Source organism: Halichoerus grypus, chromosome 6 (assembly GCF_964656455.1).
Source record: "Halichoerus grypus chromosome 6, mHalGry1.hap1.1, whole genome shotgun sequence".
Taxonomy (NCBI): domain Eukaryota; kingdom Metazoa; phylum Chordata; class Mammalia; order Carnivora; family Phocidae; genus Halichoerus; species Halichoerus grypus.
Genome location: NC_135717.1, coordinates 100,240,351 through 100,260,526, shown reverse-complemented (window position 1 = coordinate 100,260,526; position 20,176 = coordinate 100,240,351). Strand labels below are relative to the sequence as shown.

Genomic DNA, 20,176 nt, shown 5'->3' with positions numbered 1-20,176 from the left:
TGTTCTGGCTGGAAATGCTTCACTTCATCTAATTCTGAAGAAATACAAGACAAATCCAAATTGAGGAACACTCCATAAACAAATGGCCTGTGTTCTTAAAAAATGTCAATGTCATTAAAGACAAAGGATGGCTGAGGAATTGGTATAGATCAAGAGACTAAAGAGATTTGCAACTAAATGTTACATGTGATCCTGAATGGGATTCTGCGCCAGAGGAGCAAACTGCTTTAGATTTTTATTTTATTTTATTTTATTTATTTGAGAGAGAGAGAGAGTTAGTGAGAGAAAGCACGAGCAGGGCGGGGGTGAGTGGGTGGGTGGGGGAGCGGCAGAGGGAGAAGCAGACTCTCCGCTGAGCAGGGAGCCAGACTCGGGACTAGATCCCAGGACCCCGGGATCATGACCCAAGCTGAAGGCAGACGCTTAATGGACTGAGCCACCCAGGCGCCCCAGAACAAACTGCTTTAAAGAACACTATTTGGACAGTGGATACATTGGAATATGGGCAATAGATTAGATTCAAGTTTTAGATCAACGTTAACATTTTCTGAACTTGATCATTGTACTGTGGATATACTGTAGTCTCCCTGGTTTCATTTTTCCATGACGGTTTTAGTTACCCTCAGTCAACTGTAGTTTAGAAGCAGGTGATCCTCCTGATGAATCATCCAAAGATCAGTAGCCTAACACTACATCACAATGTCTGTCATTCACCTCACTTATCTGATCACATAGGCATTTTGTCATCTCCCATCATCATGAGAAGAAAAAGAGTGTAAGTACAGGGCACTAAGATATTTTGAGAGAAAGACACCACATTCACATACATTTATTACAGTATATTGTTATTATTGTTCTTTTTATTAGTTTTGTTGTTAATCTTTTACTTTGCCTAACTTATCAATTAAACTTTATCATAGGTATGCATGTATGTGTAGGAAAAACATAGCATATATAGGGTTTGGTACTATCCATGGTTTTAGTCATCCACTGGAGGTCTTGGAATGTATCTGCTGAGGATAAGCAGAGACTACTATATAAGAGAATCTCTTTATTCTTAAAAATGCATGAAGTATTAGGAGGTAAATGGGCATGATGTATTCAACCTATACTTAAGTAATTCTGGAAAATAAATTGTGTGTGTGTGTATGTGTGTGTATGTAGAGAAAGACAATATAAACAGACATGGCAGATTATAAAAATGCTAAATATGGGTCAAAGTTGTGTACTCTCTTTGTAATGGTTCTGTATTTGAGATTATTTTAAAATAAAAATGAAAAAGTCATTTTCTCAGCAAGACCTCCCACTAGCCAATGTTTGTTTTAACCTTGCCTCATACAACCTGTGCCCATGCATAGTTCCCCATTCAGAAATGCTAGTACGCCCCAACCCAGACCTGCTAAATCCAAGTCTCTGGGGATGGGGCCCAGGGATCTGTGTTGTAACTCTCCAGATGGTTCTTATACACAAGAGAAGTTTGAGAAGCACTGGTTTCGACTAGTCAGGAGCCATGCCTGGAATTGGGTATGGTGTTAATTCAGGCTGTTAGACATGGGGAAAGGGTGATTGCTCTCAGGGAGGTGACCACAGGATCTAGTTCACAGCAATGTGAGGATAGATATGAGATTCTCTTTCTATATTCCCCCCGATACCATCCACTATTCTTCTTCCAGCTTAGAGACCTCAAGTACACAACATTTTTTAGTCCAAAATTTCACATCAGGAAGTATCAACGACTAATGTATGAGAGAACAAAGGCACAGATTCTCCATAGAGAATATAGATCGATTATAGTGAATTGGCAGAGTTGTCCGTCTTCAGCTGAGGTAGTGAGAGATAGTAGAGCTTTTTCCTTGTCTCCATGGAGGATATTTTGGAGCGGAACATGTGAAGAGTGGTAGTGCTCATGAGAAAAGGAGCCCTGGCCTTGAATCTCCTAATTGGAGGCAGCTTGGTACTTGGTATGTCAGACTTGATCTGTCTGAGAAGGGAAAAGGAATTAGAGAGAGATGGAACGAGGGGGCCAGCGGAGTATTTTATATGCCCACTCTGGTGCAGTAAGGATGTCTGAAACCAGGGCTGCCTACATAATTTTCAGGGCCCAGTGCAAAAGAAAACGTGGGCCCTCTTGTTCAAAAATAAGAATTTCAAGATGGTGCCAGCAAAATACCAAACCAAGCATGGGCCCTTCTAAGCCCTGGACCACGTGCTACAGCACAGGTTGCACAACCATAAAACAGACCCTGCCTGAATCTTCCATGGTCAAAAGGAGACCACACTTGCTAGAACTCCGCCCAAGAGGGTGGTCTGTCTGTGGGGTACACTGTCAGTGGTGTAGCTACAGCGTTTGCAAGAAGTCAAGCCAGGGGTAGCTCTCCCACTTCAAAGAACTGTGGGCTGTGGAAATCCTTCAGAGCTGCTAAAAACATCACCCATGAGCCCAACAGAGAGCTAACATTTGACACCTACCTGAATGAAACCAGTCAGTGTTGGCCAGACAAACAGCAAGAGTCAAGAGGACTGAAATCACATATCCAGTTCAGAATGGTATGTTTGCCCATTTCATCTGGATCCTACTTCCCTATCTCAACATAGAAGGAGCTCAAATGTGAAGATGTACGGATAGGAGTAAAAGAATAGCTCCACACTCCCTTCCTCATGGCTGCCTCATTAAGGAAGTCTGGAAGAGATGAGACCAAGTTTTAAACTGACCTGGAATGGGGTATGTGTGTATGTTTAATAACTGAAAATAACTAAATCCAAGGGCTATTCTTGAAGTATCATTAAAGAACAGAACATATAGATTTGATGTTGCAAGGCAGTGATTTAAAAACTCATATTTTATTTGTACCTAATGAGGCAGACTGCTCAATAAGCCAGTTACATATTAAAAATTATATTTAGTACAAGGAAGGGAATGAGGAAAGCTATTCATGACTCAGTTGATGGATCACAGATTACAAATCCTTTCACTTCTAATCTTGATGTGAGGATATCCAAGTGAACAGTGAATATAAATCACCCTGAAAATATCTCTGATGGAATAACTTTTTACTGGACACTTATTTTTCTAATATAATCAATCTTTTGGGAGTAAACATTTCAAATATTATACTATCCTGTATTTATTACCTATCTTGTAGATGTTTTAGGGCAATGATGACTGGGTTTCTGCTGAAGTGATTCATAGTCTCAGCACAGGAGACTCTTTGAATGCCATTTGGTTGAATTGATGTTCGTGACATCTACTGTTGTTCCTAGCAGAGGTAATAAAAATACTTAAGCATTAAAAAATTCCACATCAGGGGTGCCTGGTGGCTCAGTTGGTTAAGCATCCATCTCTTGACTTCGGTTAAGGTCATGATCTGAGGGTGGTTAGATCGAGCCTCGGGTGGGGCTCCTTGCTCAGTGTGGAGTCTGCTTAAGATTCTCTCTCTCCTTCTTTCTCTGTCCCTCTCCCCCTGCCCCCTGCCTCAAGTGTGTGCTCTCTCTCTCTCTCTCAAAAAAAAAAAAAAATTCCACATCAGTTATTTATTGTTACATTAATCTATTAACTCTTTATTGAAGCCCTAAATGAGGACTGCTAGGCCCCATAAGGGATAAAACATGAATTAGGCACTGATCTCATTCTCAGGAGGTAAGGCTCAAGATGTATGGAAATAACAAGAAGGCAAGGTGGAACATATTGAGTGGTACCTGAAAAGAGATGTGCCCTTAGACTGGGCAACTGGGCTCCTGCCCAGGGCTCTGAGTTGTAGAGGGCCCTATTCTGTACCAATGAGACATGCCCACCAGCAGCCCGAGTTTCCTTGCACTTCTAGAAGATGTTCTGGGTATCTGAGACCCCAGAATCCCACACATGGATGGCTCCTTACCCATCTTCTCAAGTGTGGACTGCACATCTGGTGTGTGCAGGGGTGGCCCAAGAAGTGGGCAAGGAATGACTGCATGCAGGGATGTAGATAGGACGAACTTGGAAATGTAGGCCAATTCTCCCTGTACTACCTATAACAGTTTCATTTGCAACTTTTAATATTCAGACTCTGTTATGAGGGTATCCAATTTCTCTTGCCCTGGAGACCCACAAATGTTAGGGGCAGAGTGGCCTGGCTATGGGAATTCATGTAAAGCGAGAAGTTGGCCTTGGCATTATCTGAGAAGCCTCACTGGGGAGGTGGAGCTTGAACAGGCAGAGGTAGGAGAAGGGAAGGAGGAGAGGAATTTCTGGCAGAGGGGGACATCACACTCAAAGACATGGAATTAAAAGTGCCAGTTTGTATGTGGGAAGTCTAGCTTTCTGTGAGGATATCAGGAGTGGAAGAGTAGAAACCAAGGTTAGAGAAGGAGGAGGAGATCAGATCATGGACCGCCCGGAATGCTAGGACATGGTGAAGTGTCTTGTGTTCTCAGCACAGGGGATCCATTTACATGGACTAATGTTCACAACATCTAATATTCACTCCAGCAGGTTAGGGTCTTTGAACTTCCTGCTGTTCCCCCTGCTTATGCTCGCTCTCTGTCAAATAAATAAAATCTAAAAAAAAAAAAGGGTGATTGCTAGGGGTGCCTGGCTGGCTCAGTCAGTAGAACATGCAACTCTTGATCTTCAGTGGTGAGTTTGAGCCCCCACATTGGGGGTAGAGTTCACTTTTTTTTTTTTTTTATTTGACAGAGAGAGAGAGCACAAGCAGGGGGAGTGGCAGGCAGAGGGAGAGGGAGAAGCAGGCTCTCTGCTGAGCAGGGAGCCCAATGCGGGGCTTGATCCCAGGACCCTGAGATCATGACCTGAGCCAAAGGCAGATGCTTAACCAACTGAGCCACTCAGGTGCCCTGGTAGAGTTTACTTAAAAAAAAAAAAAAGCAAAAGGTGATTTCTTTTGGAAGCTGGGACACGTTTGACCTTGCATAGTTACATGATTAGTGAGGAATTAACGTTTTACCCTACCTTCAGAATTCTTTTCAGTTTTACTCTAACACCTTTTTCTGGTCTGAGCAGCTAGATATGAGGTATGGGATTGCCCAAAGTAGGTGTCAGTTGGGACCAAGAGCACAGAGGTCAAGTTAAAGAAAAAAAATTGCCAAACACAAGTGTAAGTTTGAAGAATACTTTTTGAGTGAGTCTCTTTTAACCTTCCCTTTTGTTCCTCTCCATCCCCCCACCCTGAGACTGTTTTTTTCCCACTGATTTTTTTTTTTAAAGATTTGAGAGAGAGAGAGACAGCGAGAGTGTGAGAGAGCATGAGGAGGGGAAAAGGGAAAAGAGAGGGAGAAGCAGACTCCCTGCTGAGCAGGGAGCCCAAGGTAGGGATCAAGGTGGGGCTCAATCCTAGGACCCTGGGATCATGACCTGACCCAAAGGCACACGCTTAACTGACTGAGCCACCCAAGCATCCCAATAGGTTTTAATATAGTCAGAGTTGTACAACCATCACCACAATTTTAGAACATTTTCATCTCCCCAAAGAGAAAGGCTGTGCGATTTTCTTACCTACTCCAAGCCCTTTTTATCTCCATGGATTTGCTTATTCTGGACATTTCATATAAATTGAATCATATATGATCTTTATGTCTGATTTCTTTCAATTAGCAGAATCATTTTTTAAATTTTATTTTGTTAATCACCATACATTACATCATTAGTTTTTGATGTAGTGTTCCATGATTCATTGTTTGCGTATAACACCCAGTGCTCCATGCAATGTGTGCCCTCTTTAATACCCATCACCGGGCTAACCCATCCCCCCACTCCCTCCTCTCTAAAACCCTCAGTTTGTTTCTCAGAGTCCATAGTCTCTCATGGTTCATCTCCCCCCTCCGATTTCCCCCCCTTCATTTTTCCCTTCCTACTATCTTCTTCTTCTTCTTCTTCTTCTTCTTTTTTTAACATATAATGTATTCTTTCAGAGGTACAGTTTGTGATTCATCAGTCTTACACAATTCACGGCGCTCACCATAGCACATACTCTCCCCAATGTCCATCACCCAGCCGCCCCATCCCTCCCATCCCCCACCACTCCAGCAACCCTCAGTTTGTTTCCTGAGATTAAGAGTCTCTTATGGTTTGTCTCCCTCTCTGGTTTCATCTTGTTTCATTTTTTTCCCTCTCTTCCCCTATGCTCCTCTGTCTTGTTTCTCAAATTCCTCCTATCAGTGAGATCATATGATACTTGTCTTTCTCTGATTGACTTATTTCACTTGGCATAATACCCTCTACTTCCATCCACGTCATTACAAATGGCAAGATTTCGTTTTTTGTTTTTGTTTTTTTTTTGATGGCTGCATAATATTCCATTGTATATATATATACCACATCTTCTTTATCCATTCATCTGTTGATGGACATCTAGGCTCTTTCCATAGTTTGGCTATTTTGGACATTGCTGCTATGAACATTGGGGTGCATGTACCCTTTTGGATCACTACATTTGTATCTTTGGGGTAAATACCCAGTAGTGCAATTGCTGGGTAATAGGGTAGTTCTATTTTCAACTTTTTAAGGAACCTCCATACTGTTTTCCAGAGTGGCTGCACCAGCTTGGATTCCCACCAACATTGTAGGAGGGTTCCCCTTTCCCCGCATCCTCGCCAACATCTGTCGTTTCCTGACTTGTTAATTTAGCCATTCTGACTGGGGTGAGGTGGTATCTCATTGTGGTTTTGATTTTTATTTCCCTGATGCCGAGTGATGTTGAACACTTTTTCATGTGTCTGTTGGCCATTTGGATGTCTTCTTTGCAGAAATGTCTGTTCATGTCTTCTGCCATTTCTTGATTGGATTATTTGTTCTTTGGGTGTTGAGTTTGATAAGTTCTTTATAGATTTTGGATACTAGCCCTTTATCTGATATGTCATTTGCAAATATCTTCTCCCATTCTAGCAGAATCTTTTTAAGTTTCATCCATGTTGTAGCATGAATCAGTACTTCATTCCTTTTCATGATCAAATAGTGTTCCACTGTGTTTATCTATTCATCAGTTGATGGACATTTGGGAAATTTCCACTTTGGGCTTTTATGAATAAAGCTACTGTGAACATTTGTGTGTATATATATATATATATATATATATATATATTTTCATTTCTCTTGGATATATACCTAGAGATGGAATTGCTGGGTCAAATGGTAACTCTATGTTCAACTTTTTGAGGAAGTCCTAAACTGTTTCCCAAAGTGCTGTGCCATTTAACATTTCCTCTAGCAGTGTTTGAGAGTTCCAATATCCAAGGAAAAACATTTATGACTTTGAGCAATAATTGTTGAGCATCCATTACATGTATGGCACAGGACTACACAGTATGGGCAACGATAGAATGTAATACACAAATCCCCTGGATAAACAGAAACCTCTATTTCCAGGGTCATCATTTTGTTCCATCTGAAGCTTTTAAATAGTTCATGTTCAATGTCTTCGAGGCTCCAAACAATAATACCATTTGTGTAGACAGAGGAGGGTTTCTATCATGTAACAGCCATTTCTAAGTTGCTAAGTACCCTTTTCCAAAGGAGAACACATAAGTAAAGAGATCTGTTAGCTGCATGGTAGGAAGATGACTGGTCCAGTTTATCTCAATACTTACAGGCTTTGCGGGGGCATTTCCTGGATTCTGGGTCTAACACTCTATTCTTTTCTTTCCTGTAGGCTTTCTAAAACTACACATTTGACTATTAAGCTTATTTTTGTTTCATATTCCATTGTGTGATTATAAGTCTCAACCCAAACCATCTCAGAACTAACTGTAAGACGTGTAAGACATCTCTGAACTATAATTGAAGTTTTGGTCAGTTGCACAATTTGACATACATCCCTCTACATGCCCCAGCCCCGTTCCTCTGCCCTTCTGTAAACCTTGCTCTGTGGAGATTACTCAAGGTCGCAATTCTTTAATCAGTTTGCTAGTGTCATAACCCACGTTCAAAAGAGTTTGCCTTCTCCAGGTCTTCCAGAAAGGTAGGGCTTCTAAAATGATAAGATGAGGGGTACAAAAGCAACAGAGGTGTGGAAACGTGTCCTGCCCCCACTTTCGTGGCTGCTAGAGTTTTAACAGTCAGCAGCTTTAAATGTAAACACAGGAAGATTGTCAGTGAGATGATGACAGCGGCCTCAACCTTGGCTTGGAGTTAAGGAAGCACGGGAGGCGTGTCCTTGGAGACTAGAGAAGGTTCACAGCCACCGGTTGGCTACAAGAATTGCTGGCTCGGCCAAGTGACGTTTACCTCCATGGCGGTTCGCGTCCACCTGGACATCTGCTGACAGGTCAAGTTTCACTAACGCCATATATTTGAGACAAAATCCAAAACCACATACTCCAAGTAAATACAGATCCACCTTCACCCACCCACCCTCCCTTCCTCCCTTCCTCCCTCCCTCCTTCCTTCCTTCCTTCCTTCCCCCTCTTTATTTTCTTTCTTTATTATGTATTTATTTATTCTTTATTTCTATTTCCCCCCCTTACTTCAACACCTTCCTTTCCCTCGTCAGCAAATTACCCACCCCCACCCCACCCATGGACTCCGGCTCCACCTTTTCATCTCTCGGCGTTTAGGGGGCTCACTCCACCGCTCGCGTCCTCCGCGCCCGCCTCAAGGCCAATTGTCACCCTCCCTGCCCCCTTAAGAGCTCGGGGAAAAACGTCTCGGCCCCGCCATCCTTCGCTTTCCCCGGCGGGGACTGTCGCACGCCAGGTCCGGACGCTCCAGGGCGGCTATGAGGCGCCCTTTCCCCGGCTCGCGGCCCCCGCAGCCCCGCCAGCGCCCGCCGTACACCACAGCGCGCCGCCTCCCGGGTGGCCGGGCCTCCGCACAGTCGCCCCGCCCGGGTCCAGCTCCGCCCCCGGCCGCCGCTCGCTGATTGGCCTCCCACCCCCTTCACCCGGGCTCCTCTCCACCCCTCAGCCCAATGGGCATCGCCACCTGGTCCAAAAATTCCCCCGAGGGGACCGAGGGGCTCTGCAACCACCAGCAGCCGCCGGGCGCCGGGGACCGCCGCGGTGGGGCGCAGAGCGGGGAGGGGACACGGAGGGGGGAGCGGAGGAGGCGGGAGGAGGAGCAAAGGTGTTGGAGAGAAAACTTCTGAAAGGAACAGGAAACCTGCCGGGGAAGCGGCGGCTGCGGCTCTCGGGGCGCCGGGGCTGCGCACGTCGCGGGGTGTCCGCAGCGGCGGCTTCGCTCCTGGTCAGCTCCCCCGGCGCGGGGGCAGGGCTGAGCCACGACACTCGGTCACTCAGGCCGTGCCCTTCGCCGCCGCTGTCGGCGCTGCTGCCGTGCGCTCCGTTCCGCCTCTGCCGCGGCGGCTCCCCGGAGAAGGGAAGAGGAGGGACGTCTACTTTGGAGCATGAAGCAGCATGTCTGATAAAATGTCCAGCTTCCTCTACATAGGGGACATCGTGTCCCTGTACGCGGAGGGCTCGGTCAACGGCTTCATCAGCACCCTGGGGTAAGCCGGGGGGCGCGGGCTGGGCAGCGCCCGCGCTCCGTCTCCTGAACCGTCCCTGTCCCTGCTCGCGCCGCAGTGTCCCCCAGCTCCCGCCCGAGGGTGGCCGGGCCGCGCGGCTGGGTCTGCGCCCGCGGACAGCGCCGCGCGCTCGGCTCGCTCGCAGGAAGCTGCCCCGAGCGGCAAGACTTTCTCAGCAACTTCGTAATCTCAAGCTCAGAGACACATCAGAAAAGGAGGAAGTGATTCAAAAGCCCCGAGACAGGCCCTGCGAAGGAGTCTTCGCTAGCTTCTCCATGGGTTGTTTTCGTTAAAATGTTTGTTTTCCCTTAAAGGTAAAGCAAAACTGCACCTCTCCCCCGGTGTGCTAGCGACCACTCTCAAGCCCCTGTCCCTCGGGGCCGGGTTTGTAAGAGCAGGGGATGAAAGTCTGTGGCCTTGGACGTAAAACTCAAGCGATGTGGTGGTGAGCCAAAGTGTGGCTTTGCCCCTGCGGGGGTTGCTCACCATCCCCTCTCCGCTGAAGTAATTTCCTTTCAGCTTTGCCCATTGGGGACTTGCCCCCCGCTGTCAGGGGCAGCCTAGGTGCGAGTGCAGCGCTGTGACCCTCAGAGGTCTCCGAGGGCTTCCTGGGTTCCAGAACTCAGACGTGCTTTTCTCCTTCCCGGGCCTTAGCCCACTGAAATCCTGAATCTGTCCTGGAACTCGGCCAAGTGCACGGCTCTTGAGATTCGAGTTGATTTATGAATGGGGGAAATATGTATGTAAACATAACATGTGCTAGTTGGTTAAATAGCACTTCCTTGATTACTAGCATTTTCTCTCTGTCCTGATTGTGAATACCAGTTAGCAGTTGAAATGCACTTGTGAATACCAGTTAGCAGTTTAAACGCACAAGGCAGTGTATTTGGATGCGCAGGCATTTTTTGGGTTACCTTCTGGTCTCAGTACTTCAGACTGCCCCGTCTTCAAGATTGCAGGCTGTGGAACTGGTGTTTCCACTCCTGGCTGGTCACTGTTTTCTGCTTGTAGGTTTTAGGGCACATGACTGAACATGCAGTGTCCTTGGACCGTGACTGCGAGCCCTATTATAACGGAGTGGTGCCTACTCAGCAGAGGACGAGGAAGTCACCAGTACTTACACCGTTTGTGTTAATTGTGCATCCCCCCTAATAGGAGAAAGAAGGGAGGGAGATATAATTTAATCCCTTTAAGGTCACTGTTAATTGTGAAACTGAAGTGTGAAAGAAAAATATATCAGTGGCAAGTGCCTGTGTTGGGTTTGTAAATCATGAGCTACAGATTGTTCCTGACATAATTCACAGTATAAGGTCAGTTTTTGCTCCCCCAACAACATTTTGCAGATGAACTCTGCTGCACTTCGCCTTTCCCACCATAGACTCTCTGGGTGGTAGTTAAGCAGGAAATGCTCCAGGGCCAAAATGTTTAGGGTCAAATCCTGGCAAATCCGCCTGTGAATCTTATGACTCTGGGCAAGTTACAGAATTGCTCTGTATCTCAGTTTTCTCATGTCTGAAAATGGGCATAATACTGATTTCTATCTCACAGGGCTGTGTTGAGGAAGAAGGGAGTTAATATATGTAAAGTGCCTAGCCCAGTACCTGGCACGTAATAAGCACTTATGTGTAATAAGCACTTATGTGTTAGCTATTGTAATTATCACTACCTTGGTCACTGTGGGCAATAGTTACACTTGTAGACAAAATAATAAAAAGGACTAGGAATAGAGTATAAAACCTGGATAAATAAAGGGCCATGTTTTTGCAGTGTCTTGTTCAGCATAGATATGTGTTTGTGCACCTATACTCACATAAGGCCAGAGATGGTAAATCAGGAAGCTAAAACGTTAGTGGAGTCTCTCCTGTTCCTTTTAGAGATCAAGGAACTGAGGGGAAGAGAAATGAAGTGACTTGCCTAAGAAACAGAGGACAGTCATGCCGCAAGCTGGAACTGTAACCCTGTCTCCAGATTCCCAGCAAAATGTGGGTTTCTTCCGTTACACATTATAATCTTTAAGCCTTGAGAAAAGCAAACTCCACCTTTAACGTAGCATATGTTTCTAAAAATATTTATTTGTATTCAATATTTCTTGCTGGTGATTTGAAAGTTGAGTTTCCTTAGAATGTGTGTAGTATTATTTTTCTGTTAACAAACTGAGTGTCGTCGAGGTTAATAGGACAAGACCTCTGTGCAGCTTGATTCTGCGGTACGGAAGGATCTTCAGAAATGCTGCCCTTGGTGAAGCTCGGTACTTTGATTGGATATTCTTTTCTCTAACTTGTGGAGCTAAAGATTCATCTTAAAGTTTCTGATTTCTGTTTTAGCTTTTTATCTACCTGACACTTTTGATAGCATGATGGTTTTTAAAATTCAGCCTAAGGGAATAGTTAATGAGAACTTAGTTTACACAGCATTTCAGGGTAATTCTTGGTAAAGATATTTGTCTGCAAATTAACATTTGCTTTTAACATTTAGCACATAAGGGAGTTTTGGAGGATATGCATTATTATCATTTAGCTTTGGGAAGTTTTGCAATCAGGTAATGAATTTTTCTGCTAAAAAAAATCAGTTTCACTCTGTGAGAGTTTAGCAAGCTCCTCTTAGAGGTACTTCCTACTGAAAATGTGGGAGGATTTTCTTGGGCTCTGTGACCCAGCTTCTAAGTTTGATTTTTCAGTCTGTGAGAAATTAGAATGCCCCAGTTGCAAAGATTTGCATTTCCTCTTTTTTTCTCCAGTTATCCTTTAACCAATACTTACTTGATGTTTCTGAATCTCAAAGTGTTGCTGACTGAGGTATTGTTCTCCCAGCTTGTGTAGGTGCCAGAGGGGCCTAATTGGTATTTTCTAACTTAACCGTTCATCTAAAGATCTATTTAGGAAACACATATTGATTTAAGGAAAACTTTAAATCCTATAGAATGATGATGGTGCATATATTTTAAGTAAATCTTTTTACTACTGGTACGTTTTAAGGTTGTTATTTTTATTTTTTAGAAAAGAAGGGAGGCAGTAGGGGCGCCTGGGTGCTCAGTCGTTAAGCGTCTGCCTTCGGCTCAGGTCATGATCCCAGGGTCCTGGGATCGAGTCCCATGTCGCGCTCCCTGCTCAGTGGGAGGGAGCTCCTCCCTCTCTCTCTGCCTGCAGCTCCCCCTGCTTGTGCTCTCTCTCTGACAAATAAATAAAATCTTAAAAAAAAAAAAAAAGAAGAAGAAGAAGGGAGGGAGTTTTGGGATCTGCTATACAATTTCAAATGTAGTGGTAATTGTTTTTTCTCCCCTTTAAAATTTTCGTTATCCTGAGACTTACTTCCCTGGTCGTTGCCATATGTGACACTTCATATTTCTGGGTCCATCCATTTGACCAATGGTTAGATACCATACAGTGGGAATGAGCACAGCAGAACTTCCAGGACGGGTGGGATAGAATCAGTGAAAAGGTACTGAACTCCTTCATTGTCTATCCTCCACATGGTTGAGAGGTTAGTAAATGACATGTGTGCATAAGTGTATTTGTGTGTGTGTGTGTGTGTGTGTGTGTGTGTGTAAGTGATTGCTTCTTCACAGGGTCTACCAAGATTCATCACCCACTAGTTAAAGTCTCAGGAAACCCTCAGGTGGCATCATGGATGCAGTGATTACAAAGCATCATAATATATGATCTCTTAGCCAGAGTGGCAGAAGATCGGACCCCTTATTTTTGTACTTCCTTGCTTGATTTTGGCCAATTCAGTGAACTTTTCAGTTCCTTTGTTTCCATGTTCAATGATGGACGTTAGGTAGGGTGGTGGTGTGTCACACAGTTTATAATTCTGACTTCATTCCTCGGATGAATAAAACTTTAAATGCGTACCTTTTATTGTTCCCAATTATAGTCCCTTGAATTTCCCTTCCTGATCTTTTACTCTGTTTCATGTTTTGGATATTTAAATGTGTGCAGATCTGATTTATTATTATCTTTTCTGTTTGTCATTGAATTATGCTACTCTTATAGCTTTAAAAATCTTTCTCTTCCTAGGACTGTCTGATCAGTGAAGAGTTAAGTAGATGAAACAAGGAATGGTTATAGTCAAGTGTTATTTTAGAATAATTTGTAGGTTATCTTTAGTCTTCCAAATAGAACCCTTCAAGTTAGCAGGCAGTATTTCCTGCTAGAACTAGCTATATAAACTTAGCTTTGTTTTGGCTAAGGCATATGTTATTGTGATAAAAATATCTAAAAATCCATTGAATATTTGCATGCGTGTTCAGTGGAGAGGAAGAAGACAGTATAACCTTGAATACTCGGTTGTTTTGGAAAGTCTAAGGGTTAATCGTGTCACGTTATGGAACTTGAAATCTGCTCAAGTACAAAGACAGTTTCTGAAGTGGTGAACATAAAGCCTATTTTAAGCTAACAGGTCGACTGTTTCTTAAACTTAGAAGTCATTCCATAAATAACATTGCAGCTTTTAGACCCTCTCTTGTGGAGAGAGCTCAGTCAGGTAAACAACCATCCCTCCTCAGATGCCCCTGATGCTTCCTTCTGATTGACTAGAGTTCACAGGCAACTCCTTGGCCTCATTCTAAGTTTAACAGAAGATTTTTTTTTTTTTTTTTTGCATAGGTAGCATATTTCATAATCGCATTTTTCCTTTGGAACTGTTCTTGTACAGATGGAATATAGACAGAATACGGTAGACTCATAATTTAAAACTGAAATTCCAGGCACAGGGTGTCTCTTCATATATAAATCTAGAAGAAGAAGTAATAATGGACCTTTCTGACAAATTTATAGCATAATAACAGAATGAATTTTACTCCTTTTTTTTTTAAACACCAGATCTTGGTAACAGATCATCAGATTATAATGAGAAGTGAAAGTTTAATGAGCATTCATTCATTCATTCATTTAATGGATAAAACTGTGCCTTTCAAATATTGATGCCTATTTTTTGTGGTTATCTTTCTTCTCCCATGCAGATTTAGATAGGAAAGTTTTCAATATATGCCTTCAGAAAACCATAATTCTAATTAAAAAATACAAAACACTGTATATGGAAAATAGTGAAAGAAAATAGAATAGCATATTGATGGTGGTGGTACTGCATGGTGAGTGGATAGGTGATTTTCATTTTCATTTTTGTATCTCCTGTATTCCCAGATTCTAGATATGTTTCTTTAATTAAACGTCTATTACTGGTATTGTCAGAAGAGTTAGCTAAAGTGAAAGTGATATTTTTAAGGATTCTTCAGTTTCTTATTACTGTTGGTCAACAGTATTTATCTTTTTTTTTTTAAAGATTTTATTTATTTATTTGCCAGAGAGAGAGAGACAGAAAAAGAGAGCGCGAGAGAGTGAGCACAAGCAGGGAGAAGCAGACTGCCTGCTGAGCAAGGAGCCTGATGCGGGACTCGATCCCAGGACCCTGAGATCATGACCTGAGCTGAAGGCAGACGCTTAACCAACTGAGCCACCCGGGTGTCCCAACAGTATTTATCTCAAAAAGCATAAATAAAGTATTGTCCTGGTCATGGTCAGTGAAGGAAATCTACAAACTAGGACAGTGCATGTTGCTGAAATAGATGGTCATATGTCTACCATAAACCAAATTTGTTCCTTGCTATTATTAGTATTGAAAATGTATTATGGAAAAATGTTTGACCAATAATGCTGAGCAATTATAAATGATTGATTTAACTTAGGCACTAACTCGATAGTTTGTTTTATTTTAGAAGTCTGTTTATGCATGTAAGAAGTATGCACTTTAGCATGGCTGACCTGTCGATGTTTGGAATCTCAGTAGTCACTATACTTTTATTTCCTGAATCACCCTCTACAGGCAATAGTTTGTGAAGGATTTCTTTTTGGGTATGTATGATTGAAATGTTTTTATTATCTTTTTTTTTTTTTTTAAGATTTTATTTATTTATTTGACAGAGAGAGACACAGCGAGAGAGGGAACACAAGCAGGGGGAGTGGGAGAGGGAGAAGCAGGCTCCCCGCAGAGCAGGGAGCCCGATGAGGGGCTCGATCCCAGGACCCTGGGACCATGACCTGAGCCGAAGGCAGACGCTTAACGACTGAGCCACCCAGGCGTCCCTTTATTAAGTATCTTCAAAATGGATGGATTAGCTCTCTCAAAATAAAAAATTAATAATTGGTTAGCAATAGCTATTTTGTAGTTTATACCAACACATACCCACAGAAATCCAACCCAGAATTGAGAATAAGTTAAATGATGAGGTTATTTAGAAAAAAAACTTTAATCATAAAATTGAAGATGTGTTTACATCATGAATCAAGTCCATGTAACTTTCCTTGTGATGTGGTTTATGCTGGAGCATGCCACAGATGGAGTCATTGGTTCATTCAACAAATATTTAATGAACCCTGACTATGTGCTTGGGATACAGTGGGAACAGCTGCTAGATTTTTTTTTTTTAAAGATTTTATTTATTTATTTGACAGACAGAGACACAGCGAGAGAGGGAACACAAGCAGGGGGAGTGAGAGAGGGAGAAGCAGGCTTCCCGCTGAGCAGGGAGCCCGACGCGGGGCTCAATCCCAGGACCCTGGGATCATGACCTGAGCTGAAGGCAGACGCTTAACGACTGAGCCACCCAGGTGCCCCTGATCTTTTTTTTTTAATATTTTATTTATTTATTTGAGAGAGAGAGAGAGAGAATGGATGAGAAAGGGGGAGGGGCTTAGGGAGAGAGAGAGACTTCCCCGCTGAGCAGGGAGCCCGATGTGGGGCTCAATCCCAGGATCCTGGGATCATGACCTGAGCTGAAGGCAGATGCTTAACCAACTGAGCCACCCAGACACCCCAGAGATGCTAGATCTTATACTGTGTTAAATTGTTATCTCAAAAACTAAAACTGTCAGGGCACCTGGGTGGCTCAGTCGGTTAAGCCTCTGCTTTTGGCTCAGGTCATGATCCCACAGTCCTGGGATGGAGCCCCACATCTGGCTCAGCAGGGAGTCTGCTTCTCCCTCTGCCTCTCCCCCTGCTCATGCTTGCCTGCTTGCTCTCTCTCTCTCAAATAAATAAATAAATAAATAAATAAAATCTTAAAAAAACCACAAAAAACTAAAACTGTCTTTGAGAATTTATAGTATGAGATTCCTTTGAGAACTTGGCTAGGATCTATGGGAGTAAATGTATTGACACCTTCTTTGCTCTTAGTGCTATAAATGCCACAAGGTAAGGAACTGTCATTTTAATCTTTGTATGCTTAGCACCTCACACAATTCCTGTTTAATAAATATTTGTGAACTAACTAGTGGTTACTAGTTACCATTAGTAACTAGTGATGGAGGTAAGACTGATATTGAATAACCACAACATGAGGCAATTCTTTTCAAATGTCATAAGATGATTAAAAACAGTATCATAAAGAAGTCAGAAGAGGATTCATTGCTTCTGGCTGGTATGATCTGGGGAGGGCTTCGAGGAGGAGGTGGTATTTAAGCTGAACTTTGAAAGATCATTAGGATGGATACTTGTCTCAAATCCATACCCATAATTTGATCATATATTCTTGGTACTTTTTTCTTCCATTGAAAAAGAAGCTTGGTGAAATTTTACTGTCCATTTGATAGCTCCAAAAAAGGACGGAAACAATTTGATATTTTTGAGATATGAAAAGATAGAAGAAATGATCTAAAAACATACTTTATGCTTATTTACCAAATGTGAGAAGTTTAAATTTGGTTGAGACCCTCTAAGTTTTTGCCTCATACTGCCTGTGACTGTTCAACACACACACACACACACACACACACACACACACACACATTCTCACTTGGTATAGAATACCTTTCATAGATTCCCATGAACACAGGGAAAGACTTAGGAAGTGAACAAAGCATAATCTGAATACATGCCTAAATTCTTAGAATTCAAATGTGTTATTGAGGTTCTATCTATTAGTAAGGTATTTGATCTACTATTAAAATATCCTCATAAAAAATTTCTTTGTGTGGGGGGCGCCTGAGTGGCTCAGTCAATTAAACGTCTGCCTTCGGCTCAGGTCATGATCCGGGGGTCCTGGGAACGAGCCCCGCATCGGGCTCCCTGCTAGCGGGGAGCCTGCTTCTCCCTTTCCCTTTTCTCCTCCCCTGCTTGTGCTCTCTCTCTCTCTGTCAAATAAATAAAATCTTAAAAAAAATTTCTTTGTGAAAATTACAAAATGCTGGACTTTTATTATGTATTAGTTATCCAAAACACTTCGCAATAGAGTCCTAGAGAAAACTGAAGTTTTTAATTAAGTAATTCCTAGATATCTAGCTCTCCAAGGCCTTGTGGTAATGACTAATTTTAAAACAATCACTAAGAGTAGACACTACTCTTCTCCACATCTTATCTCCTATCGAAAAGAGGATTCTTGGGGTGCCTGGGTGGCTCAGTCGTTAAGCCTCTGCCTTCGGCTCAGGTATGATCCCAGGGTCCTGGGAATGAGCCCCGCATCGGGCTCCCTGCTCAGCGGGAAGCCTTCTTCTCCCTCTCCCACTCCCCCTGCTTGTGTTCCCTCTCTCGCTGTGTGTCTCTCTGTCAAATAAATAAAATCTTAAAAAAAAAAAAAGAAAAGAGGATTCCTCAAATTATGCAAGGATCGTCAGAGCTAAATATAAGAGCATAAACAAACAGAACCCACAACAAGCCAAAAAATAAAACTGTACCATAAAGTTGTTGATTGACTTTTCTAGTGGCAAATCAAAGTGTATTACAGGTGTCTCCTACTATCTGAAAGTTCACTTTATCCCATTTTACTTTTACAAAGACCTACATTAATACCTGTCTTCACTAATTGAAAGAAATCCAAAGAGGATTTTTGCTTTTATGAAATGGTAATTGCTTCTTTGCTTTATGCCATTTCGGCTTTTGAAAGGTTTCATAGGAATGCTCTACTTTCCAATGGGGGGTGGGTGGGGAGGAAACCTGTTTTTTGTGAAAATTTCAGAGAATAGAATGATGTTCCAACTCACATTTAGTCAAATTATTTACAAACCTTGTATTGAATTGTCTTGGGACTCTTGAAAAAACAATCTATCAGTACCCTTTACTATCTTAATTCTTTCTACCTGATCTCAAAAGCCCAAAAGATTTGGAAAGCAAAATATACGTGTATATCATTTTCCCATATGGATAAAAGCTAAGAATCAAAAGTCTATAATGTATTAGAAATAAGGTTCTTTTGTTTGTAAGGAACAGAAACCATCTCTGCCTAGCTTAAGCAAAGAAGGAAATGTTAATTATAAGGATACTGGAGGAGCTCCAAGAAATTGGATGATGAGCTCAACAACTGAGCAGTAAGAAAGGCAGAAACCCAAGGCTGCTCTGGGAATCTAAATAGCAAAACTTTCTCTGAGTCCTGCCTTTCACATGACTTGGATCCAGCAATTCCTATACTCTGCGTCTTTCTTCTTAAATTTCAGAATATCGAGTGATGGAATTTGGCTCCATTTGGATTATTCGCTTATGTGAATGAAGGAAGTCACAATGGCAGGTTTGATTACCAGAGAAATCACTGAGCAGGGCTCTCTGATTTCTGCCGGCTTATGGGCAGTCCAGTATGGGAGAGAGAGAGCTAAGAGGAGTGTGAGCTTAGATCACCGCTTAGTAGGTAAATTAATAGTAACTTCTTAGTGCCTTTCTAAATAGTAAATGTGGGAAAATATATATAACATACAATTTACCATCTCAAACATTTTAAGTGTAAAATTCAGTGGCATTCATCACATTCACAATGTTGTGCAACCATCACCAGTATCCATTTTCAGAACTTTTTCATCATCCCAGACAGAAACTCGGTACCCTTTAGACAATCACTCTGTCCACGTCCCCTCCTCCTCTCTGTAACCCCTAGTCTACTTTCTGTCTCTATGAATTTACCCATTCTAGGTGCCCCACATAAGTGGGATCATCCTTTTGTGTCTGGGCTTATTTACTAAGCATAATGTTTTCAAGAATCATCCATGTTGTAGCACGTACCAGTACTCCATTCCTTTTTATTGCCCAACAGTATCCTATTGTAAGGACTTAGCATGTTGTGTCTCTCTATTTATCAGTTGATGGATCTTTGAGGTTGATTCTACTTTTTAAGTATTATGAATAATGCTGCTATGAATAGTCTTGTACAGGTTTTTGTGTGTATACATATTTTTAATTCTTTTATTAGGTATATACCTAGCAGTGGAATTGGTGGGTCATTGGTAACATATTTAACATTTTGCCTCAGTCTTTCCTATTCTCCTTATCCTGCTTTACCTTCCCCCCAATACTATCTTATTACATACCATATAATTTACTATTTAAATATCCATTGTTTATCGTCTGGCTATAAACTCTTTGAAGGCAGGGATTTTTCTGTTTTGTCACTGAGTATCTCAAGTGCTTGGCTCCATAAATATTTAGAATATATATATTCTCAAATCTCTAAGTAGCTGTTAACATCAGTCCTTCTCTGGAAAAAAGTCAATGTAATTGTTCTTCTTATTAAATGTTTTGAGAATCCATATAGGTAATTCTTTTAAAACAGATGAAAATTGTCATTAGTTTTATGGTGCCATTAAATCTTACTATAATAGGTAGTTTAATAATCTCTTGGGTCCTATCTCTGTACTTACCTGGCCCAACATGTGATAAAACCTACAGTCTGGAAAAAGTAATGTATATAGCCTTATTTAATGGTTTCCGTGTTATAGCCACATTAAAGAAAAGTTGATATTTCTGAAAGT

At 42.2% G+C, this 20,176-nt stretch overlaps 1 protein-coding gene and 1 long non-coding RNA gene across 3 annotated transcripts in view; one reads left to right on the top strand and one right to left on the bottom strand.

Annotated features, from left to right (window-relative positions):
* Nucleotides 1-5,592: 5,592 nt before the first annotated feature.
* LOC118528074 (uncharacterized) lies at nucleotides 5,593-8,799 on the bottom strand. Its single transcript, XR_013449123.1, has 2 exons — nucleotides 8,523-8,799; nucleotides 5,593-8,266 (listed from the first exon to the last, which is right to left on the bottom strand). It is a non-coding gene; the product is annotated as an uncharacterized LOC118528074 (long non-coding RNA).
* Nucleotides 8,800-8,935: 136 nt separating this feature from the next.
* Nucleotides 8,936-20,176, top strand: part of ITPR2 (inositol 1,4,5-trisphosphate receptor type 2) — a 494,379-nt gene continuing 483,138 nt past the window's right edge. Inside the window, exon 1 of one of the 2 annotated variants that reach the window (XM_036080200.2) lies at nucleotides 8,936-9,434. In XM_036080200.2, coding sequence (XP_035936093.2) covers nucleotides 9,343-9,434 — 92 coding nt within the window. In that variant the 5' untranslated portion in view covers nucleotides 8,936-9,342. The remainder of the gene's footprint in view (nucleotides 9,435-20,176) is intronic. The other variant, XM_036080194.2, reaches the window with a different exon arrangement.